The sequence below is a fragment of the Pan troglodytes genome, chromosome 4, assembly GCF_028858775.2.
Source record: "Pan troglodytes isolate AG18354 chromosome 4, NHGRI_mPanTro3-v2.0_pri, whole genome shotgun sequence".
NCBI lineage: Eukaryota > Metazoa > Chordata > Mammalia > Primates > Hominidae > Pan > Pan troglodytes.
The window spans coordinates 73,780,546-73,806,617 of record NC_072402.2 but is presented as its reverse complement, the minus strand read 5'-3'; the positions used below and the strand labels follow the sequence as shown (position 1 = coordinate 73,806,617).

The 26,072-nt window shown below is 34.7% G+C and overlaps 1 protein-coding gene across 17 annotated transcripts in view; it reads right to left on the bottom strand.

Annotated features, from left to right (window-relative positions):
* Window positions 1-26,072, bottom strand: part of RICTOR (RPTOR independent companion of MTOR complex 2) — a 135,387-nt gene that overhangs the window by 56,877 nt on the left and 52,438 nt on the right. For 12 of the 17 annotated variants that reach the window (XR_010157247.1, XM_016953382.4, XM_016953384.4 and 9 more), the window contains 4 exons: window positions 25,930-26,027; window positions 8,492-8,556; window positions 7,494-7,625; window positions 1,759-1,822 (listed from right to left, as the gene is read on the bottom strand). Coding sequence is in view for 8 of the 17 variants with exons in the window: in XM_016953382.4 (XP_016808871.1) it covers window positions 1,759-1,822; window positions 7,494-7,625; window positions 8,492-8,556; window positions 25,930-26,027 (359 nt within the window). In the remaining 9 variants the exon portion in view is untranslated. The remainder of the gene's footprint in view (window positions 1-1,758; window positions 1,823-7,493; window positions 7,626-8,491; window positions 8,557-25,929; window positions 26,028-26,072) is intronic. The other 5 variants (XM_063811274.1, XM_063811275.1, XM_063811281.1 and 2 more) reach the window with 1 other exon arrangement.

Sequence of the window (26,072 nt, the reverse complement as noted above, 5' to 3'; positions counted from 1 at the left end):
TAATCCAATTGACTTGTTTATCAAGACAAAATTAAAGAGAGTTGCAAAACTCTAAAACAATAGCCCTCTTCTCATTAATTTTATTTTTTGGAAAATACAGTCATTCCTAAGTGCACATCAACCAATGAGTAGATAAAGAAAATGTGGTATTATACACTATGGAATATTACTCAGCCATAAAAGCAATTGAAATAATGTCTTTTGAAGCAACTTGGATGGAGCTGGAGGCCATTATTCTAAGTCAAATTAACTCAGGAATGGAAAACCAAATATTGTATGTTCCCTGCTTATAAGCAGAGCTAAACTATGAGGACACAAAGGCATATGAATGATATAGTTAACTTGGGGACCGGAGGTGGGGGGAGTTTGGGAGGAGGTGAGGGATAAAAAGATTACATACGGGGTACAGTGTACACTGCTTGGGTGACAGGGGCACAAAAACCCCAATCACCACTAAATAACTTATCCATGTAACCAAAAACCCCCTGTACCCCAAAAATTATTGAAAAAATAAAATAAAATATGGTTTTCATAAAAATGTTATTTATATTTGTATTTAATGTGTTTATTATTTTAAACATATTAATATATATTTTAGTTCCTAACATTATATATACTGACACATAACCCAAATAACCAAAAAATTGTTCTAGGTTCTTCAGAAACAAATTTTGTTTTATCTTGAATTCTCAGTCATGGAAGAAGGAAGAATTGTATAAATAAAAACCATAGATTTTTAAAATCGGAATTTGAAAAGTCAAATTACAATCCTAGTGTAACAGTTCGCCTATAACAAGAGTCTCCTAATCTATTTCCGGTATCATTCTTAGTCGAATTTCAAACTTCTTTTAAGGCTTAACTCATCCATTTACTTGTTCACCTGTGAGTACTATTACTATTACTAACCAAAAACTAGACAATTTTAAGAAAAGGGAAAAAGAGGGAACCCTAGCTAACACAGAAATTGAACAGTACACCATTTTGGAACCTGTGTACTGAGGTGAAAGATAGGAAGAGAAAAAAAGAACTAAAAAATTCAACTAGAAAATATTTTTAGATTTTTTATGCAAACAAACATATACTTCATGATTCTCATGAACATTAAGATAAAATATGACTGACACTTGTCTCACTCAGGCTGTGTCCCAACCATATTTACTCTCAGTTCACTCTCTTCTTCCACCATTAGGGTATCAAGAAAAAACAACAAAGCATTCCCTGAAGGCCTCTCATGAGAAGCATTATGGATTGTCCTTAACACCCTCTCTTGTGGAGTTTAGGCTGTGACCTTTTATCCTGTACAAGGGCCTGAATTGTTTATTGCAACTGCCCACAGATTGTATCCAAATTCACCTTTAAAACAATGAACTTCTTAGTATTTGTGACTTCCATTTAATACTATTAACTCTATGCAATTAAGAGAAAATCAGGATGGGGAGCAAGTAATCCTCTTTCTCTAGTAACTTATCAAAGCAGTAACTACATTTACATGTCTACTGAAGGAAGAAATATTCTTCAAAATAAACATTTTATAAGAAATATTGCCCTACCTATACCCAATCACATAGAATTCCACAAAATATTTATGTTTACCTCAAAGTTTAATGAATTTATTTAATATATAACTTTAATAAAAATGTTTAATAAAAGTTTAGTCTTTAATCTTAATAAAGATTTCACAAAACAGTCTAATCTAAAAATGTAAATATTAACATAAAAACCATAAATTTGCCTTTTACTCTCACACATAGAGCATACCTTTCTGACTAATCGAAGTGCTTGTGTCCTCTCTACCTCGTTGCTCTGTTGTATGTCAATGCACCTAAACAATACACAAAATATTAATCATTGATAAAATTCTATTAAACAACTTTTTGTATCATAATACTGCTAGATGAAACCCATTTTCACAATGTCAATATGGTATATTATAGTTTTGGTATATGATTTCTCAGTACCAGCATATATTTATTTAATTAACCCATACCTCTCTAGGGATAAATATCTGTCATTTAAAAGACCAATTTTTTTCTCAGGAAACCTCAGGAAAGAACAGTATAGTAATTTACAAGACTACATCTATTCATAAAGAGAGAATAATAAACATAAAGTGTAAAAAGTCTACTAAAAAAATTCACTTATCTCTGATAAAATTCAGACATTTTATAAAAATTGTAAAGGAAAAATAATTCAAGGCTGTTTTCATTTAATTGCAATTTTGACCAGGGCTTAAACTAAATTAGGCACTATCCATAAAAATTCTATCTTACCAAAATATAATTTGAATTCTGAATTCACTTCAAATATTGATGTCCAAACAAATAGCACCAAACTGACATTTCTTTGTAAAATTTATTAAATTATCCAGTTTTGAAAGTCTTTTATGTAGAAGCATAATTTTTATTTAGATAGTTCATTATTCTCATCAATGCTTTATATATAGATAGTCTGCGATTCAAAAAGCATTTCTTCTATCTGAATACAATTAATCTAAGGCAATCCTATTAAAATTCAAATGGACTTAGAATTCCATTCCTGGCCATGTCAGAGATGAGAGGTTCTGACTGTCTTCCCAAAAACAACCATAAAGATTAAAAAAAAAAATACTTTACAGTATAAAACAACTGTTAAAAGGGCAATGAAGAATAATCCCTGAAAAAAGAAGCACAGGGAGCTCCACATTCAACCACATTTGTTCCCTGGGTGCATCTGTCAATGTCAATCCCTGGTCTTACGGGCAGAGTCCTAACAGAAAGCAGAAATCTGGCCGTACTGAAAAGACAAGAGGTTTAACTTCAGGGCAGCCAAAGTAGCTGGGACTTGAGGGGTAAAATCCCTGAGAGAAGAAAACAGAAGAAAGTGAGCTAAAATCTGCATGCAGTGTTCTCTCCAAGACACTTGTCAACATCCACATTGTGCAAAAGCAGAATTACACTCTAAGAAACAAAGGAACAGAGTATAGATTTCAGCAGAAACACAATAATCTAAGAAATAGGTAAAGGTTCAAGACTGGTTAAGGTAAAAAGATTCTGCTCAATATCTACACTCTGAGATCCTAAATAGCCACTGCTAGGAGCAAAGGCAAATCTAAAACCAAACTTTAACAGAATCAGTGTAATAAACCAACATACTAGAATAAAACTTAACTCTCTTACAAGGCAAATAACATGATCCTGAGACAACAATTGTGTTTTTTTTTGTTTGTTTGGATATTTTGTTTGTTTTTGAGACAGAGCTGGTGCCTTGTCCTCCTGAGTAGCTGGGATTACAGGCGCGTGCCACCGTGCCTGGCTAATTTTTGTTTTCTTAATAGAGACAGGGGTTTCGCCACATTGGCCAGGCTGGTCTCAAACTCCTGGCCTCAAGTGATCTGCCCGCCTAGGCCTCCCAAAATGCTGGGATTACAGGCATGAGCCACCAAGCCCAGCCCCAACAATTTTGAATACCAATGTTCACATTCTATCAGACAATATGAGGCACGGTTTAAAACAAACAAACAAAGGACCAAGAACCAAAAACTAAGAAAAGAAAATGACACTACAAATAGAACACAGGTGATTCACATATTGGAGTTGTCAGAGGGGACTTCAAAGTAATTATGGTTAATATGCTAAAGAAAATAGAAGAAAAGATGAAGAAATGAAGCGGAGACCTGAAATCTTTAAATAAAACTAAAATAAGCCAGGTGCGGTGGCTCACGCCTGTAATCCTAGCATTTTGGGAGGAAGAGGCTGGCGGATTGCTGGAGCTCAGGAGTTCAAGACCAGCCTGGGCAACACGGTGCAACCCTGTCTCTACTAAAATAGAAAAAAATTAGCCAGGCGTGGTGGTGCGCACCCGCAGTCCCAGCTACTTGGGAGGCTGAGGCAGGAGAATCACTTGAACCCAGAAGAGGGAGGTTGCAGTGAGCCGAGACTGCACCACTGCACTCCAGCCTGGGCGACAGAACGAGACTCCGTCTCAAACAAACAGGCAAAAAAAAAAAAAAAAAAAACAAAAAAAAAACAAAAAAACCCTAAAATAAATAATAAAATCATAACTGAAATTAAGAATTCATGAGAGTCATTTACTAGCAGGATGAAAGGTTTTTAATAAACAGGTAAGTAGAAACTAAGCACACTGAAATACAAAGATTAGCCACAACGAAACGTTGAAAAATACAATAATGGCATCAGAAACGTGGGACAGTGAAAAGATCCAACGTGTGTATAGATGGAGTACCAGTCAATAGGACAGAATATACAACAGAGAAAAAAAAAACCTTTAAAGCAGCCAGAGGTAAAAAGATATATCCCAAAGAAGCAACAAGAGAAGCTACTTATTGTTCAACTGTTAAAAAAAAAAAAGAAAAAAGAAAAAGAAATCTAGAAGACAATAACTGAAGCATTGAAAAATAAGTAACTGGTAGTGAAAACAGCCTTTGAACATGAAGGCAAAATAGAGGGATTTACAGACAAAAGATGACTAGCAGAACTTAATATATCAAGGATATATGTTCCAATCTCTAGGACAACTACTAAAAAGAAGGAAAGACTTCATAGCCAAGATACGAAAAGAGGAAAAAAATTGTTATTTCAAAAGAAGCAAAAAAAGGAGAAATACAAGAACAAAGAACATATGTGACAAATAGAATACAAATACCAAGATAGCAAACAAATTCAAGTATTAGGAAGCTAGTAATGAGACAACAAACTCATAAATACACACAAATAATTACATTAGACAAAGTCCATAAATCATGCACATAATAAACCACTAGACATAAATAGTCTAAATACTCCAATAAGAAGACAAAGTTGGTCAAACCAGATATAAAAAAAGAAAAAACTATATGATATTTACAGGGGAGACACTTAAATGTAAAGACAAAAAAAGAAAGTAAAAGGATGGTAAAAGGTATACCATGCAACCACTAGGCAAAAGAAAGGTGGTAATGTATTATTAGATGATACGAACACTCATAAAAGAAGTATTACTAGGAATAAAGAGGGTTATTTTATAATTATAAAAGGATTAAGCCCAATAAGAAGATTTAGCAGTTCTAAACATGAAGTAACAACAAAGCTTCAAAATCTGAAACAAGAAAAAGAAAAGTCAGAAAGTATTATATGGGTGAAAAATAATTGAGTCTATAATTTTAAAACAGGCTGAAAAAGAAAACCCAGCCAGAGAGATCCATTAATGAATTATAATCATGTAGGACAAAAAAAAATACATATCTTACATATATTTTCCAGGTAATATGAAAACAAGGCCATATTTCCCTAGTTGTTTTATAAAACAAACATACATACTCCCAATACTAAAACCAGACAAAGACTTTAGATGAATGGAAAAATAATGGTCAACAACTCTCATGAACACAGGTGCAAAAATCTATAAAATATTAGCAAGGAAATTAAGTTATATATAAAGAGAACAATATATCACAAATAGTGGTATTTATTTAAAGAATGCAAACTAGGAATATAAAGAAAATCTAGTAAAAGCTTATAGAAACTATAAATAATGGTGAAATACTTAATGCTTTCCACCTGAGTTCAAGATTGAAACAAACTTGTCCATTATTATCATTCCTAGTCAGTGCAATATTCTAACTCATGTAGTAAGGTAAGAAAAAGATAAAGATTAGAAAGGAAGATATAAAATGGACATCATCTGTAATTAACGCTTATACACATAGAAAATCCAAAGTAATCTACAAACAACCAGAACTGAAAAGTGAATTTGGCAAAACTGTTAAATAAGAGGTCAATATCTCCAACAGGTCAATATCTCCCCCCAATTTTTTTATATATTAGTAGCAAAAACAGAAAAGAATGCTTTAAATTACATTAATACTATCAGAAAAATATCTTAGAATAAACTGAATAAATATGTTCAGGACTTCTGCAAAAAACAAACAAACACTACTAAATACTGTTGACAGAAATCAAAGTTTCCAATAAATAAATGTTTAGAAAATTCAGTATTAAGATGTAAATTCACCCCAAATTAATCTGGAGCATCAATGCAATCCCTGCTAAAATCCCAGCAAGTTATGTGGATATGGACTATCTTATTCTAAAACTTACAACAAAATGCAGAACCCAGATTAGTCAAAATAGTCTTGAAGAAGCAAAATTAGACTCACATTAACAGATATCAAAACATATTATAGAACTGCAGTAGTTAAAACAGTTGAGAAACTGGTGCAAGGACAAATATACCAACTAAAGAGGATAGAGAACCCAACAATAGATTGCTACTGAACTACCTGATTTACAACAAAGGTGACACAAATCTAGACGTGAAACGAAAATATCTTCAATAAAAGGTGCTAATTTTATTGGATATTCATAAAGATAAAAATGAATCATGACTTGCCATCTATCTCATATCTTACACAACCATCAAATGAGATCAAATCAAGTAAGATGGTTCAAAGACTTAAACACATATAAAGGAATAAAACCTTTAAAAGAAAACACAGATCTCTTCCAAATAGACAAAAAGCATTCTGGATTTCACTAATTATGAACTTTTGTTCATCAAAGACCCATTAAAAGAATGAAGAGGCAAGGCAAAGGCAAGGCAAACTGAAACAAGACATTTTCAATACATATATCTGTAAAGACTCATATCCAGAAGACATCAAGAATTCCTACATAACAAGAAAGATAATCCAATTTACAAATGAGCAAAAGATAGGATATCCAAACTTTCAACCAGCAAATGAAAAGTGCCTAACATCATCATTCATCAGGGAACACAAGTTAAAACCACAATGAGACCCCACACAAGAAAGGATGTAACTAAAACCTGAAAATAGCAAGTGTTGATGGGGACACGGGGAGACTGAAACTCCTATACATAATAGTAGAAGTATAATCAGTGCAATCATTTAGCAAACTGTTTAGCAATATCTACTAAAGCTAAACATACATGTATCTTATAACCCAGAAACTGTAGTTCTACATATACCTAAGAGAAATGAGTGCATTTCCTCTTCTATAAGAATATTCTTGCAGCCTTCTACAAGAATATTCAGGGCAGCTTTATTCCAAATAGTCAAACACTGAAAACAACCCAGAAAAGCTTCAACAGAATGGAATAAATTGTGGTCTATTTATAAAATGAAATGTTACACAGCAAAAAAAAAAAAAAAAAAAAATCAAATCAACATGGATGAATCTCAAAGATAATAATGAGAAAAAGAAAGAGTAATTACTGTATACGTCCAACACACAATGCTCAAGAACAGGAAAAACTAGTCTGCAATGGGAAAAGTCAGAATAATGTTTACAACTGATTGGAGGTATAACAGAGCTTTACTGGGATGCTGAAAATGTTCTAAATCTTGTTACTTGGTTGTGTGTGTGTGTGTGTATATATATATATACACAAAATTCATCAAAGTTACACTAGAGTAAAAATCTATACACTTTATGGCAGGCATGCTAAAAACTCAACACAAAATTTCAAAAATATATAAACAAGTCTAGGAAATTTACCTAGCTATTAAATAGTCCACTTTCAATTTTAGCACCTTCTGGAGAATACTGGAGTCTTGGATGAGATATCGAAGCGCTCGTAGCCCTGCTGCTCGCACTTCTTTTGCTTCATTTAATAAAGCTAACCGCAAACTGTATGAAAACAAACAAAATACAAGTTTTGCTGCACAGGTTTCAAATACACACAAAATTATATTACCAAATTATTCCTCAGCCAAAATATGCAAAAATTCTAGTCATGCACAGAATTCTAAGAGCATTCTACATATATAAAAATTATTCACTCCAAGCCACACAATTTCACTTAGTGTTGTTTTTTTAAATCTGTGCCTCCTTAGTACATTCTTACCAATCAAGAAAATGTTATTGAGTTCTTACCTTCTGTACTTTATTTTATATAAACAACGGAAAATTAAATACGCCTTTTTCAAGCTATACCATTTGTGTCTCTACAATCGAATATCCTCTCTCTGCCTACCTGGTTCCATACCTCCCAAAAATCATTAGTTTAAATCAATGATAATAATAATTCATGCCAATTGCAGGCACAGACCTTTTATATCAATTTTAATTCCTAAGAGTACCTAAAAGATAGTTATAAAACCATATAACATGCCTCTATTAGTGTGCATGGGCAAATCAAGTCTGTTGTAAGCACAAACTTTCTCTTAGGTAAGACCTAGAGTTATAGTTGTTCCTGGGAATAATATGAGAAATTTAGTCTGCAAATTTCAGATTTAATTTAAAAGTTTAAATTATAGAAGTCCAGATATTTTTGAACATTCACTTTGGTTCTTCATATTTAGTAATTAGAAAATATCACAAAGACTCACAAAAACAAAACTACTGTAGCTCTTAGATTTTTTCTAATGTTCAAGCAACTATTTCTATAAAATCAAATATGAGGTGCTGTATTATTCTATTTCTAGTTTAAAATTACTAAAATTAAAATTACTAAAATCTGAAAGGGATGGGAGGGGGGAATGAACCACACTTACCAAATTATGATATCCTCATAGTTAAAGCCCAGTTTTTCTTCACTGTGGCCAATATCACAAAGAAGCTGTCAGAAAAACAAAACAAGTGTGTATTTATGTGTTGTATATTTTCACATATTTATATACATTATATATTTACACTGGAAAATAAGGTATTTTTATGGAATAATATTTTGAAAAATATGATTTTACTGTTCAAATAAGCAGCTTTATTTGTATCATCTTACTATTTCTCATTTGACCTGCCAGTTTTAAGTTTCTTTAATCTTTTATCTTTCCTGCCTTTTAAAAAATCATTTGTTTTCTATTATTCCATTTTCCTTCTCAATAATTTACTGTTTTAAAAATGGTTCTTTTAGTGGCTACTATTAAGATTACAACATGCATTGTTGACTTATCTAACAAAAAGTATCACTTCACAATGTCCTCAATGCCAGAATCTCACACTTTAATTTCACTTTCTCCCCTCACATTTCACCTTACAATTGTTTTTTCTATCTTTTAAAAACTATACCGTATTACTGTTAATGGGTTTTAACAGTATTTAGTCAATATCAATTTATATTTATTCACATATTTACCCTTTTTATTATTCATCATTTTGATGGTTCCTTATTGGGATATCTTCCTTTTACCTGAAGAACTCTGTTGTTGCTGTTGACTTGTTCTGTTAGTGTTTTAATTTTAGACCAGGTTGCTGGTAATGATTTTCTTGGTTTTTATTTCTCTGGAAATAATTTTTTTTTTTTACATTGAAGTTTGAAGAATATTTTGCTGGATATTTAGAAGTTTAGGTTACCTGCTATTTTCCTCCAACAGTTTCAAGATGGCCTCCACTGTTTCAGTTGTGAAGTCTGCCATCAGTCTTATTGTTGACTCTTTTGAAAGTCATGTCATTTATTTCTCAAACCCTTTTTTTTTTTTTGAGACAGAGTCTCACTCTGTCACCCAGGCTGGAGTGCAGTGGCGTGATCTGAGATCACTGCAACCTCTGCCTCCCAGGTTCAAGTGATTCTCCCGCCTCAGCCTTCCGAGTAGCTGGGATTACAGGTGTCTGCCACCACGCCTGGCTAATTTTTGTATTTTTAGTACAGACGGAGTTTCACCGTGTTGGCCAGGCTGGTCTCGAACTCCTGACCTTAGGTGATCCACGATCCGCCTGCCTAAGCCTCCTAAAGTGCTGGGATTACAGGCGTGAGCCATCGCACTGGGCCTCTCAGACTCTTTTTTTTTTTTTTTTTTTTTGAGATGGAGTTTCATTCTTGTTGCCCAGACTGGAGCACAATGGTGCAATCTCAGCTCACCGCAACCTCCGCCTCCCACGTTCAAGCGATTCCCCTGCTTCAGCCTCCCTAGTAGCTGGGATTACAGGCATGTGCCACCACGCCCAGCTAATTTTGTATTTTTAGTAGAGACAGGGTTTCTCCATGTTGGTCAGGCTGGTCTCAAACTCCCGACCTCAGGTGATCCGCCCGCCTTGGCCTCCCAAAGTGCTGGGATTATGGGCATGAGCCACAGCGCCCAGCCTCTCAGACTCTTTTAAAGACATCTTTCCTTATCTTTGGTTTCCAGCAATCTTATTACAATGTTTCTAGGTGTGGTTTCCTTTGTAGCTATCCTGCTTAGGGTAAACAAAACTTCCTAAATCTCTGGGTTGATCTACTTCTGCAGTTTTGAAAAATTCTATACAATATATTTTCAAAACTACTTCTGTCCAAACTCTCCTTCTGGCAATTCAATTAAATGTATGCCAGATCTTCTCATGTGTATCACAAATCCGTAAATCCTCTTTTTTTTTTCCATTTTATCTCAATGCTTCAGTTGAATATTTTCTATAACCTGTTTTCTGATGTGTCTTATCTTCTATTACATGTATCTAATGAGTTTTTAAATGTAGATACTGTATTATTCCCTTCTTGAATTTCCATTTAATCCTTTTAGCCATTCCAATGTGCTAATGAAATTCTTCATTTCACATCAATTTTCTCCATACGTCCTCTATGTTCATGACAGAGTTGTTACTGAAAGTAGGTTTCATCTAATAAACCTGAATGATGTGGATCATCTCTGGATCTGTTATTAACTGTTTTCCCTTTTGTTCTAGTCATGTAATCCTGTCCTTTGGTAGCTCCTTAGTCTTTGATTGTATATAAAAACTTGCAAAGATTTGATGGTGTTATCTGTCTCCACAGAAGGTTCAGCCTTCTTTCTGTTAAGCCACTAGATGGTGTTGAGTCCACGTTAGGTGGTTGCCCTGGTAAGACCAGGCCTACCTCTGCTTTTTCCCTGCCACCTGAAGTTTCAACTGAAAGCTTATTGTTAAGAAAACTAGTCCAAGGAGGATGAAAAATTTAATTTTTGTCCTGCAAACTCCATTCCTGATTTTCAAAGATTTTCTACTTAGGTTTTAAGTTTCTCATCCCAGGTAGCCCCAGGATTAAACAACTGAACTGAGGGGAGAATCTCCTCATGCTTGATGCACCTAGGTAGGACTCCACCAAAACCTCTGTGCTGTTTTTTGACTTTCGGCAACAGTATTTCTGGGCCTAATGCTTGAATCCCGTTTCCTGCCCATACTTAACATCAGCAAGTGTCCCCTGGGAAAAAGTTGTTGAAGCAGCTTATTTGTACAAGATTCTCCCTTTTCTGAAAGGTTGGTGCCTGCACTTATTGTTGCCCGAGCAGCTGCCTGCTGCCTTCAAACAGGTTTTCCTAGTTTTCATTGAGAGCGGTGGTCTAATACTACCTTTATGGATCCCACCTGGATGAATATATGCCAGTTTAATCTAGGTATGAGTCGGGAGAATTGACTTTTACCTAAAATTTTACGTATAATGTCCTTAATTGATTTATTGGGGCTAACTGAAATGGATTAAAGAGAAGATAAATCATTTATTTAACACTGAAGACCAAGAAGGGTCTCCAAAGTGCTAATATTCTTTCTCAGTATGAAGTTATAAACATTGTAACCATACATATAAAGCAACCAAAGTGATCAACATATCACATCACATCTATGAGAAGAATGGACCCTAAGAAAAAGTTGATAAAAGTTCACTACCCTATTGGTAGGATAACTGTAAAAATTTCCTGTCCAATTTTTTATTTAGAGGAAAAAAGGGGAGGGAAGGGGAAGGGACAGGAGAGGAGAGGAGAGGAGGGGAGAGGAGAGGAGGGGAGAGGAGAGGAGGGGAGAGGAGGGGAGAGGAGAGGAGGGGAGGGGAGGGGGTCCCAAACAGAATAGGGTAGGAGACAGGACTACAATAGCTGCTATCAGATATTGCAACACTGCTGATATTACAATACTGGTATTCCTTAAAATTCTGATATGACGAACAAAGAGGCCTCAGACTTTCAAAGAGTATAATGTTTTTCTTTTGTTTTTACTGTCTTGTACAGTGTTGCAAGTAGTTACAAATTTAAGAGAATGCGTTTTTATACATACATATTTAAAATAACATAAAATTTTCTAAGTTTTGAGATAAAACTTCTATACCTCTAAAAAACCAACCATATACCTAAAATTAAAAGTGACATAATGTGTTAGTAAAAAATATTTGCAACAAATATGGTAAGAAAAAGGTTAAGGCACTATATGTAGTTTGCTAGGGCTACTGTAACATATATCACAGACTGGGTGGCTTAAACAACAGAAATGTACTTTTTCATAACTCTGGAGGCCAGAAATCTAAGATCAAGGTGTTGGCAGGGTTGTTGTTTTTTTAAAGTCTCTCTCCTTGCCTTACATATGGCTGTTTTCTATATCTTCCTATGTGTATGTCTGTCTCCTAATCTACACTTTTTATAAGAGATTATATTAGATTAGGCCCACCCACCCATATGACCACATTTTTCCTTAATTATCTTTTTCAAAGGCCCTATCTCCAAATACAGTCACATTCTGAGGTATTGGAGGTTAGAAATTCAACATACGAATTTTGACAAGACACAATTCAGCTCACAGCATTCCATCCTCACCTAGCAAACTAATACAGATCCTTATAATGTAAAAGGTTGAAACAAATTGAGGAAAAACTTCTCAGGACCCCAAAGAAGAACAGGCAAAGAAAATGTACAAGGAATTTACTGAAGAAATATAATTGACAAATAAATATGACATATATTCATTTTTCCTAAAACCCAAATCAAATGAATTGCAAAGTTCTACTTACAACTCACAAAAATGGTAAAATATTGTTTTAAATATTATTGTATATTATTTTATTATTGTAAATATTTCAAAAAAGTTTTAAATATTGTATATTACTATAATAGTTTTTAAATATATTGTAAAATATTATTTTAAATATTATTATATACTGGTAATGGGATTGAAAACTGAAAATATTTTATAAAATAAATTGGAAAAATGCACTAGGATCAAGATCCACTTTTGGAGATTTATGTATTTTAAATTATTTTACTAATATAAAGTAGGTTCAAGTACAAGATGCTTATGACATTATTTACAACATTAAAGAAATGGGAATAAAATGTTTATAAAGGAGGAACTTTATGAGGCCATTAAAATAATGTAATATACAATCATAAGAAAAAATATGCAGCATCTATTGCTAAATGGGGAAAAGATTCTGTAAGATATATTTCTTAAAAACACACTTTAAAAAAAAAGGATATACATCAAAATTTAAACACCAAAAATTTTTTAACAACAAATCCTCTGCGTTTTTGTGTATTTTATAAATGTTCACAATTAAACATGTATCACAGCATCTAGGAATAGTTTTATATATAGTATTGATGAATACACACAGAAGTAACAATTATTGACTGGTAATCTTCTCAACCCTGGTAGTACTTCTGTAAATGAAAACAACTGAGGCTTAGAGAGGTTAATATGACTTCCTAAGGCCACAAAGCCTAATTAAGTGGTAAAGCGGGAAATCAGATCAAACCAGTTTGACGCCAGAGCCCACTATGAAAAATATTACTATAATTTTGTATTGAAATTATTTACACAGGGTTGGGGGTTAGGGGAAGTAAAAAACAATTGAACATTACCATCTTATTTCATTTCTCCAGCCTCAAATGTGGCATCAAGAATCTGGAGAACTGCACCCTGGCTATATATATACATAAAAGAAATAAGAAAATTTAACTATTGTTTTCTCCAGAACTGCTAACTAAAAATATACCATAAAAAAAAACTGCCATTTCAAAGAATTAAAACATAAAAAAACTGCACTTTCACTCCTTAAAATAATTTATTATTTTAAAGATTTCTCACGTACTTCAGAATACTAGCATTATCACTATGTGGTACCATACATGAGTAAGAAAGAAAAATATGGTCAGCTTACAGTGTTATGATTACTTCATCCTTGGGAATATTCAAATATATATAATATAGAAAAATTAAGGTTAGAATTTGTTTATATCAACATACAAAAGATTGTGTTTTCAAACTGGGAAAAAATGTTACTTTCTTAAATTATAATTTACACATATCAACTCAACTGCTTAAAAAGGGAGTATTTCCATTCCTCTCCTACAGCAATAATGAATGTTAATAAAATGAAAGGTTGTAGAATTCTACAAATATACAAAGTCTTGTCCTTTAAAAGGTTGGTTTTTCCCCTAAGTGTGTACTTGATTCTCATTTCCTGCATTATATTTTTCATACTTGCCAGTCAACCTTGTAGAAAACTATAGATTCAGAGAACACAATTTTCAAATTATCTACCTTCTCAGACGAGAAAAATATATGACCATTTACCACTTAACATTTCCTAGAGTTAGCAGTTTTAGTGAAAAAGTTAAACAAAATTCAAAGGTATTATAATCTTAAAAAACAAACATGCACCATTTAAAAAGTGTTTAGAGAGGTGTATCATTTTCTGATTATTAATGTCAATGCATCTCAAATGCAAGAAAAGTTTTTGAGAAAGATGCTGAATCAGCTGGAAACTGGAAAATCATAAATAACTAAAAAGAACAATTATGGCAGAAACACAATATATTTGTTATTAATTAGTGCCTATTTTCCAGACATAGTAAATGGAATTCAATAATGGTTAAATTTAACCATTTAACCATTCAATAATAGTTAAATGCCTTCAGGTTGTTTCCAGGACTCTAGAAGAGGGCTTTAATCAGTCTTAAATGAAAAACCTTTTGAATTAGAATTATCCCAAGCAGTGATTAAACTTTCTATGTGTAAATAAATTCACATATATATTGGGAATAGGAAAGAAGATAGTAATAGAATTCTAAATTTTGGATTATCAAAGAAATATTATACTTTCACTGCTAATCACTAAGAGTTCACATATAAATCTCAAAATATTATGAATAAGAACGACTTTGATACAAACTTCTTGTGATGACTACCTTACTAGTTATCTCCTAATTTAAATAACCAAACCCTAAAGTACACATTAAACTGTTTAACTCTTTCTCTATGTGATATGGTTTGGCTCTGTGTCCCCACCAAAATCTCACCTTGAATTCTAATAATCCCCACGTGTCAAGGGCAGGACCAGGTGGAGATAACTGAATCATGGGAGCAGTTTCCACCATGCTGTTCATGTGAAAGTGAGTTCCATCTATGACCATATCACCCTGAACACGCCCAATCTCGTCTGACAGTGAGTTCTCACAAGATCTGATGGTTTTATGAGAGGCTTCCCCCTTTGCTAGGCACTCAATTTCCCTCCTGCTGCCATGTGAAGAAGGATGTGTTTGATTCCCCTTCCGCCATGATTGTAAGTTCCCTGAGGTCTCCCCAGCCATGCATAACTGTAAGTCAATTAAACCTCTTTCCTTTATAGATTATCCAATCTCGGGCAGTTCTTTATAGCACTGTGAGAACAGACTAACACAGTAAACTGCTACCACAGAGAGTGGGGCACTGCTGTAAAGATACACGACATGTGGAAGTGACTTTGGAACTGGGTAACAGGCAGAGGCTGGAACAGTTTAGAGGGCTCAGAAGACAGAGGAAAATGTGGGAAAGCTTGGAACGTCCTATAGACCTGTTGAATGGCTTTGACCAAATTGCTGATAGTGATATGGACAATGAAGTCCAGGCTAAGATGGTCTGAGATGGAGATGAGGAACTTGTTGGGAACTGGAATAAAGGTGATACTTGCTATGCTTTAACAAAGAGACTGACAGCATTTTGCCACTGCACTAGAGATCTGTGGAACTCTGAACTTCAGAGAAATGATTTAGGGTATCTGGTGGAAAAAATTTCTAAGCAGCAAAGCATTCAAGAGGTGACTTGGGTGCTCTTTAAAACATTCAGTTTTATGTATTCACAAAGATACAATCTGGAATTGGAACTTATGTTTAAAAGTGAAGCAGAGCATAAAAGTTTGGAAAATTTGCAGCCTGATGATGCAACAGAAAAGAAAAACCCATTTTCTGAGGAGAAATTCAAGCTGGCCACAGAAATTTGCATAAGTAACAAGGATCTGAATGTTAATCACCAAGACAATAGGGAAAAATGTCTCCAAGGCATGTCAGAGATCTTCATGGCAGCCCCTCCCATCACATGCCCAGAGGCCTAGGAGGAAAAAGTGGTTTCTTGGTCAGGGCCCAGGGACTTGCTGCTTTGTGTAGTCTTTAGTGCCCTGTATCCCAGCCGTGGCTAAAAGGGGCCAACACAGAGCTCAGGCCGTTGCTTCAGATGGTGCAAGCCCCAAGCCTTGGCAATTTACACATGGTGTTGGGCCTGTGGGTGCACAGAAGTCAAGAATTGAGGTTTGGGAACCTCCGTCTAGATTTCAGACAGTGTATGAAAATGCTTGCATGTCCAGGCAGAAGTTTGCTGCAGGGGTGTGGCTCTCATGGAGAACTTCTGCTAGGACACTGTGGAAGGGAAATGTGGGGTTGGAGCCCTGACACAAAGTCCCCACTGGGGCCTAGTGGAGCTGTGAGAAGAGGGCCACTATCCTCCAGACCCCAGAATGGGAGATCCACCGACAGCTTGCACTGGGCGCCTGGAAGCCACAGGCACTCAATTCCAGCCCATGAAAGCAGTCAGGAGGGGGTGCTGTATCCTGCAAAGCCATAGAGGTGGAGCTGCCCAAGGCTGTGGGAGCTCACCTCTTGCATCAGTGTGACCTGGATGTGAGACATGGAGTCAAGGGAGATCATTTTGGAACTTGAAGGTTTAATGACTGCCCTATTGGGTTCTGGACTTGCATGGGGCCTGTAGCTCTTTTGTTTTGGCCAATTTCTCCCCTTTGGAATGGGTGTATTTACCCAATGCCTGTACCCTCATTGTATCTAGGAAGTAACTAACTTGCTTTTGATTTTACAGGCTCATAGGCGGAAGGGACTTGCCTTGTCTCCAATGAAACTTTGGACTTGGACTTTTGGGTTAATGCTGGAAAGAGTTAAGACTTTGGGGGACTGTTGAAAGGGCATGTTTGTGTTTTGAAATGTGAGGACATGAGATTTGGGAGGGGCCAGGGCAGAATTATAAGGTTTGGCTCTGTGTTCCCACCCAAATCTCACCTTGAATTGTAATAATCCCCATGTGTCAAGGGTGGGATCACGTGAAAATACTTGAATCATGGGGGTGATTTCCTCCATGCTGTTCTCGTGATAGCGAGTAAGTTCTCATGAGATCTGAGAGAACTCACTCACTATCACCGCTTTTATAAGGGACTTCCTTCCCCCTTAAAAAGTCCTCTGAGAGAACTATCAGTGGTTTTATAAGGAGCTTCCTTCCCCCTTCACTCAACACTCATTTATCTCTCCTGCTGCCATGTGAAGAAGGACATGTTTGCTTCCCTTTCCACCATGATTGTAAGTTTCCTTAGGTGTCCCCAGCCCTGCGGAACTGTGAGTCAATTAAACATCTTCATAAATTACCCAGTCTCGGGCAGTTCTTTGCAGCAGTATGAGAATGGACTAATATACTATGAAAGATACAAGAAGAAATAGAAGAACACAGAGTGAGTTAAAACATGGACATCCTGCAAAGCCTCTACTAATAATCAAGTTGCTAATTAATCTTCAACCATTAGGTAGCAGTTTCGTCACTACTATTTTTGCCGTTACTGGTGACATCCTATCTCCTGTATTAATGTAAGTCATTAAAATGTAATTCTGTCTACCCTATTATAAAGGCTTGTTATTATATATTAAGAACAAATCATTGACTATGTTTAGAAATTGTTAAAGACTTTACAAAATGTAAGAATTAGCGTTTACAGTCACATAAAATGCTAAATTATTAGACACCACACTTTTCATTGGGTTTGGCACTCCCCATGCCATCCATGCATTTTTTTTAATTGGCTATCGGTCACAATGCCTAGCTAAACCTGACCAAATAACATCAGAGTTCATATACAAAGATGCTAAGAGAGGGTTACTCTCTGCTTTTCAAGACTAGAAGTATTAAGGATGATGTATTTTATCTTAGTCCCGTGGAAAGTGTTTATCTGAGAATGAAGACAACCTGAAAGAAAACAGGAATGAAAAAGAGAGTGGCAGCATGTAACTGACAGTGTCTCAACCCCTGGGTTGTCTTGTCTGAAATTAGGATCCAACATTTGATATTCCTAATTATGTACACAAATAATTTCTTTATATTTTAGCTAAGATGAATTAAGTTTGTTGAATTTATTACTTATAAACAAGTTAAACATTCAGTATCTTAAGCCCACAATTATTTTATGAGTATAACATGTTAAACTTAACATTTTTATATAAGCAAAACAAATACTATTATACAAATCTTATTTTAAGACGGGTTAAAGATTTTGATAATGTCACTGGTTTGCCTATTAAAATCCATGTCCATCATCAGTGAATCAGTTATTTGTTATAATAAATCTACATGACTTTCTTACACAAATACTAAAATATTCAAAAAGGGCTATAAACAATCATATCCTGTCAAAGTTACAACAGAACTGTATATTATCTCCAAGTATTAAAAATTTGTCTGTTTATTAAAATGATCAAGTTTTAAAAAATGTAATGACTAGTTAAAACTAGGTAGTTCTAAATGCTACTCCCATTTTACTTGTATTACTCTGAAGGTTAAATAGTTCTTCTAAATAAGCAAAAGAAACAACAACCCTAATTTTAAAAAATGTTATCTCACATACTAGAATTCCATGGCACAGTCTTTTACATGGCAATCTAGACACAAACACACACACACAGAGCTACAAAAAAAGTAGATTGATATGTATAGAAAAGGAAAGCATGCTATGATATATTGGGATGTGGAAAGCAGCAAACTGCAAGTCAATATACATATACATACAAAGATATATATACACACATACGCATTTATATACACATATCATGCTGTCATTTAAAAAATACCTTTTTGCATATACATCTACAGTCATGCACTGCATAACAACTTTTCAGTCAATGATGGATCACATGTAGAATTGTAGTCCCATAAGATTATAATACTATATTTTTACTGTATCTTTTCTATGTTTAGACACTTACCATTGTGTTAAAACTGCCTACAGTATTCAGTACACTAATATGCTGTACATGTTCATAGCCTAAGAGCAACAGACTATACCACATAGCCTGGATATGTAGTACACTACACCATCAAGGATTGTGTAAGTACACTCTATGATGTTCACAAAATGATGAAATCACCTAACGATGCATTCCTTGAACATACCCTGTGTAATAATGGTAAATAAATTACATATAACTGTATAATAAATGGCAAATAAACTGAGCATGATAGTAAACACTTCATTTTGTTTTGCTCATTTAAATCTCACAATTCCCAAGAAAATACACATACACATTTATATTTATAATTATACCAGAAAAGGATACTTTCTAGTGGTTACCTCTGGAGAGTGGTTATTTCTGTCAGAACAGGGAGGTGGGTGGGAAGGGTATGAAAGGGAAGAATTTCACTTTTTATCATATATTCTTCTCTACCATTTTAATTTTTTTTACTCAGCTTATACCTTAAAGTTTTTAAAAAGCAGAACAAAATAAATATTCTTTTAAAGCTTTTAATATAAATATATGAGATTAAATATAGGAAAAGAGAACTTTTAAGATATAAACGAGCTGAAATATTTTCATCTTTAAAAAGCAGGTCTTTAGATTATGAGCATGTTGTCAGTTATAAAAATAGAATACTAAGATTATATTCATCAGCAGTCTGTTATACACATTACTTTATCCAGTGAGATGATGTCAGAAGGCAAGCATGGGTGTGTGACATTCACATGGTTAAAGGATCACATCACTAGCTCCGTTTCTTTATACCTTAAAAGGAAGTTTAGTTTTGAAGCTGAAGTTCACCCTATACAACATTTTAATGTCACTGTTCTAGTAAGATAACTTAATCCTAACAGGCTTATACTTAATAACAAAACAAATGTCAGTAAAAACAAAAAGTCATATTTAAAATGCATCATCTTCCCAATCTAATATAATACCATTAATTAAACACATATTATGTGACATGCTTTTGAGAAGAGAGGGATATGAGGGTAGAAAAATAAATACTAAGTATTTTTTTGTGTTTGAGAAACTCAGTTTAGTAACAGAGCAACCCACAATAAATAATAAAATAGATAAAATTTAGTAGGCATATCTATCAAATAATGGAAACACAGAAGAGGGTAGCAAACAAACTCCACTGGTCCTGGCATCATAATTATTTTTCTTATTTTCTTATTCTATAGAGCTATTCTCAGAAATTTCTGAGAATTCCTAAATTTTACTCAATAAGCAAATGAATGAATTTACAGGTTTTATAGGAATACTAGTTACCTAAATATTTATAAACCCAGGTCTCTAACAAATGGAATTCAAGACACAGTACAATCAAATTCAGTGTTCTGTGCTGCATATTTGAATAAATTTTATAATAAAATCTACACACACATTTATTTACAGAAATGGTCCTTAATGGGGGGCAATTTTGTCTCCCAGGGAACATTTGGCAATATCTGGAGACATTTCTGCTTGTCACAACTGGTTCGGGGCGGGGGTGCTACTGGCATCTAGTGAGGCCAGGGGCAGTGCTGAACACCCTAAAATACACACAGCAGCTTCTCAAAACAAATAATCATCTGGCTCAATTTGTTAGTAATGCCAGCATTGAAGAACCCTGATTTACAGTAACAGTTTACCAATTGACAACTCAAACTATTAAGCAGACTCACCATCTTACAGTCAGCTAAAAAACTAGAGAAGTGACAAAAAGAACAAAAAAAAACACAAAACACAAAAACCAAACATGAGGTTGAATCAAGGCACTACCTATTACAGTGCACATATTATGTGTCAGGCACTAGACTGAGACCTTGCCTCTACAGAAAGCAAGATTACCTCTGAGTAAAGAAATCTGCCTAAGATTGCCCTGACAGTTAATCACAGTTGGGCTGCAAGTCTCCATCTGTTTGATCTAAAGCTCATGCTTTTCCCAGCACATCACTAAGCAGCCAAAATAGATTTTATGAAGTCCAAAGTTCATGGACTTTATTCATGGGACAGCCCCTAAGATCCTGACTCAGGGCGTACTCACTCTTAGAACAGACAAATTCTAGTAAGTTTGGCTATCAGGATTTTAAAATCATGGCAACATAGCAAAGAAAGGGGCTGCTACAAAGCTTGCACCAAGGCCAGAGGGATATATGAAAATCATTTTAAAAAGGATATGGTAAAACAAAAAACAAACAAGACAAAAAGTACAAAAAGTTTAGAGCCTTCATTACAGAGATACACTGCATACTCTACAGTGGTACAACGGAGAAAAGGAAGGAGAGGGGGAAGAGAGAAGTGGGGAGAGGGAACTGAGAAAAGAGGGAGGAAGAGAAAGGTGACAAGGAAGGGTGAAGAAAAGAGTGAGAGAAGATGAAGGGGGGAAAGGAAGAAGTAGAGAAGGGATGAGAAGGAGAAAGGGCAGAAGAGAGTGGGGGAGCACAAATCAAGAAAGAGAGAGGAGGTGGAGCGAATAACTTAGTGAAATACTGTGGGGGAAATTTAGACCAACAGAAAACAAGGAAACTGAAGAGAGAAGAAGAAAGAAAAAAAGGGAAACTAATCCTAATGCAAGAAAACCTGGGACCTAGACAGAAATAAATGAAGAATGAGAACGGAGAATAAGAGGTGTTCAACAGATTCCTAGAAATGAAGGCTTTTAAGCCACTCCTGTTCCAAAAAGCTGTGTATCTTCACTGTCCAATGTGGTTAGTAGATACTAGTTGCAAGTGACTATGAGCACTGGAAATGTGGCTAGTCTTAATTGAAATTTGTTGTTAAGTATAAACCATAAACTTGCTTTCAAAACTTTAGTATGAAAAAATAGTAAAATAACATTTAATAATGTTTTATACTAATTACATCAAATGATGTTTTAGATATACTGGCTTAATAAAAATATTAAAGTTAATGTCATGTTTCTTTTTACTTTTTTAGTATGGCTACTAGGAAATTTAAAATTACACATGTGGCTCACATTATATTTCTATTATGCAACACTATTCTAGATTTTTAAGATTGCTATAAGACCCATGCTGGTAACAAAGTAAAATAACAGGAATTACTGCCATTCTTACCTCCATCCCCAACTTTCAGAATCCTGTTGCCAAGAGATGTGGAACTATATTATCTAGCTGTGCAAACTTGGTTATAACAGTAATTATAATTGCAAACAGGACACAGACCTCTATTATAATTGTTTTTAACAGTTAAAACTAAGCAAGTGAGGCTTATTTGAATTGAGTGAAGATTGGTGAAATAAAACTATAAAATTTAATAAAAGACAATGAAACTAGAAGATGCATTTTGCAACCTTGGAACAATGTTGGGGTCTTAAAGATTTGACACTATCTCACCACCATGTTGAAGAAAGATGTTTGAAGATTTTCATTACATTCACTCACACTACAAAATACATGCCCATACTTTTGAAAGCCCATTCTCCAGTACCTAGTCAATGTTTTTAAAAGCTATTTTTTTAAAAAAAAAAACTTTCTCATCCCTCATATAAAATCATTTTATCATCTCTTATATATTAAAAAACAGCCCGAGTATTTTAAAACTTCACTAAGGAAAAATAAATGCCTATGTACTTGCTTCTCTAGCTATAGAAAAAAATTCAACCTATATTTATTGCACAATACTACATAAAAAATTGTATTACATAGTGACTATATTCTCATCCCCTTCTATTTCTATGAAATAAAAATCAAATCCAAGTCACAGTTCAATTACTTGACAAAGAATATTTGGAAGGATTAAAACAGTATTGCTCAAACTTGAATGTACACATACATTTACTTGAGACTCTTTATTGAACTGTAGATCCTGATTTAGTAGGTCTGGGGTGGGGCTAAAATAGTGCATTTTCAAACAAGCTTCAAGGCGATACCAATACTGATGAACTGTGGATCATATTTTGAGCAGCAAGGGATTAAACATAAAATAATTCTTTCATTAAAAACAATTTATATTTAATATACTAAAACACGGGGGGAACGTTAGCCCAAAGACCCATTCTGTTTTCTATTTTAGGGTATCTCCTAAAATAGCAGGCATTTTAGTGTTTGCATGAATTGGCTGTCCAGCATTACAAGGCTGAGAAACATACCAATCCACTCATCAAACTCAAGAATTCTGGGCTGCTATTAGAGATCAAGTCAATATTTATTTGGGACCAGGGCCCCCACAATTTGGGCTCTAATTTAGATCCAAATAATGGGGATACAACATCAGGAAAATAGAAAGTTATAATATAGTTCTTTGGGCTTATGGCTATATTTATGAAATATGGCACACATATGTAGTTACATACGAATACTTACAAGCATACTTCATTTTATTGAGCTTCACAGATACTCTGTTTTTTACACATTGAAGGTTTGTGGCAAACCTGCTTCAAGCAAGTTCATTGGTGCCATTTTTCCAAAAGCATGCGCTCACTTTGCATGTCTGTCACATTTTGGCAATTCTTACAATACTAAAAATGTTTTCATTATTATTATGTTAGGGTGATCTGTGATCAGTGATCCTCAATGTAACTATTATCATTGTTATGGGGCACCATGAACTGGACCCATAAAGGACGATGAACTTAATAAATGTGTGTTCCAATTCCTCCACGAACTAGCTGTTCCTGTCTCTCCCTCTCTCCTTGGGCCTATTTCCTGAGACACAATACTTAGTAAAATTGGGCAAATTAATAACACTACAATGGCCTCTAAGTGTTCAAGTGAAAGGGAGAATCAACCATCTCTCACTTTAAAAACAAATTAGAGATTGAGCTTAGTGAAGAAAGTCCAGAGAGGCCTCTTGAGACAAACAGGTAGCCAAGTTGTGAATGCAAAGGAAAAGTTCTTGAAGAAAATTAACAGTACTACTCCAATGAACACACAAATAATATGAAGGCAAAACAGCCTTACTGCTGATAGAAAGTTTTAGTGGTCCAGATAGAAGATTAAACTGGCTACCAACATTCCTTTAAACTAAAGCCTAACCCAGAGCAAGCAAGGCCCCAACTCTCTTAAATGTTATGAAGGCTGAGAGGTGAGGAAGCTGCAGAAGAAAAGTGTGAATGGTTCACGAGGTTAAAGGAAAGAACCCATCTCCATAACATAAAATGGCAAGGTAAAGCAGTAGGTGCCGATACAGAAGCTGCAACAAGTTATCCAGCAGATACTGCTAAGATCACTGACCAAGGTAGCTACACTAAACAACAGATTTTCAATGCAGATGAAACAGTCTTCAACTGGAATAGCCGTCGAGAACTTTCATAACTAGAGAGAAGTCAATGTCTAGCTTCAAAGCTTCAAAAGACAGGCTGACTCATGTCTGGGGTTAATGCAGCTCGTGACTTTAGACTGAACCCAATGATCATTTACTATTCTGAAAATCCTAGAGATCTTAAGAATTATGCTAAAGCTGCTTTGTCTGTGCTTTACAAATGGAACAAGACCTGGATGACAGCACATCTGTTTACAGCATGGTTTACTACATATTTTAAACATACTGTTGAGAAAACAGTATTTGCTATTGCTCAGAAAAAAAAAAAAGACTTCTTTCAAATTGTTACGGCTCATTGACAATGCACCTAGTCACCCAAGAGTTGACAGTTACAAGGAGATTAATGTTGTTTTCATGTTTGCTAACACAACATCCATTCTGCAGCCCATGAATCAGGGAATTGGGGAATAATTTTGATTTTCAAGTCTTATTTTAATGAAATACATTTTACAACACTACAGCCACCATAGACAGTGATTCCTCTGATGGATCTGGGCAAAGCAAACTGAAAACCTTCTGGAAAGGATTTATCGTTCCAGATGCCATTAAGAACATTCCTGATTCATGGGAGGAAATCAAAATCTCAACACTACCAGGAATTTGGAAGAAGTTTATTCCAATACTCATGGATGACTTTGAGGCGTTCAAGGTGTCAGTGGAGGGAGTCATTGCAGATGTGGAAGAAATAGCAAGAGAACTAGAATTAGAGGGGGAGTCTGAAGATGCAATTGAATTGTTGCAATCTCATGAAAAAAGCTTTAATGGAAGGAGTTCCCTCTTATGGATGAGCAAAAACGGGGTTTCATGAAATCTATTCCTGGTGAAGATGCTATGAACACTGTTGAAATGACAACAAATAATTCAGAATATTACAGAAACTTAGTTGATACAGCAGTGGCAGGGTTTGAGAGAACTAACTCCAATTTTGAAAGAAAAAATGCTATCAAACAGCACTGCATGCTACGGAGAAATCTTTCATGACAGGAAGAGTCAATGCGGCAAACTTCATTGCTGTCTTATTTAAAGAAATCGCTACAGTCACCTCAACCTTCAGCAACCACTACTCTGATAAGGCAGCAGCCACTGACATTGAGGCAAGTTCCTCTACCAACAAAAAAAACCCCACAATTTGCTGAAGGCTCAGATGACTGTATTTTTTAATCAATATTTTTAAATTAAGGTACACACATTTTTTTAAAACATAATGCTATTGCACACTTAATGGACTACACTATAGTATAAACATAACTTTTTATATTCACTGGGAAACCAAAAAACTCGTGACTTGCTTTATTACAACATTGACTTTATTGCAACACTTTATTGCACTGGTTTAGAATCAAACCCACAATATCTCCAATGTATGCCTGTTCCATATATTATCAAGTAAAATGAGTAGAAGGCAAAAGAAATACATCCTTATGTGAATAAAAGGTTGAATTGTAAATTTCTCAGTGATTTTATTCTTTTCTGAACCTACCAAATTTTCTACAACAAAGATATAATTCTTCTATTACACAAATACATTTTTAAGATACACTGGACAAAATCCATGAGAAGCAGGAAAAAAAAGCATTAATGCTGAGTGAATACACAAGAATTTGTATTTAATGATGGTCAAGAAACATTTAGTAAGTGTGGTAAGGAACAAAGAATTTTAGACAATAATAAAAATTCAAGTTACTTACCTTAGTAAAGTTATTCAGATGGCCTAGCTTTCTCATATTTGATACTCCTTGCAATCTGGCCACATTTTGGAGAATCTCTCTTAAGTTATCAGAAGGTTCTAGAAGGAAAGACGAGACAATTTAACATAATTTTATGAGTATTT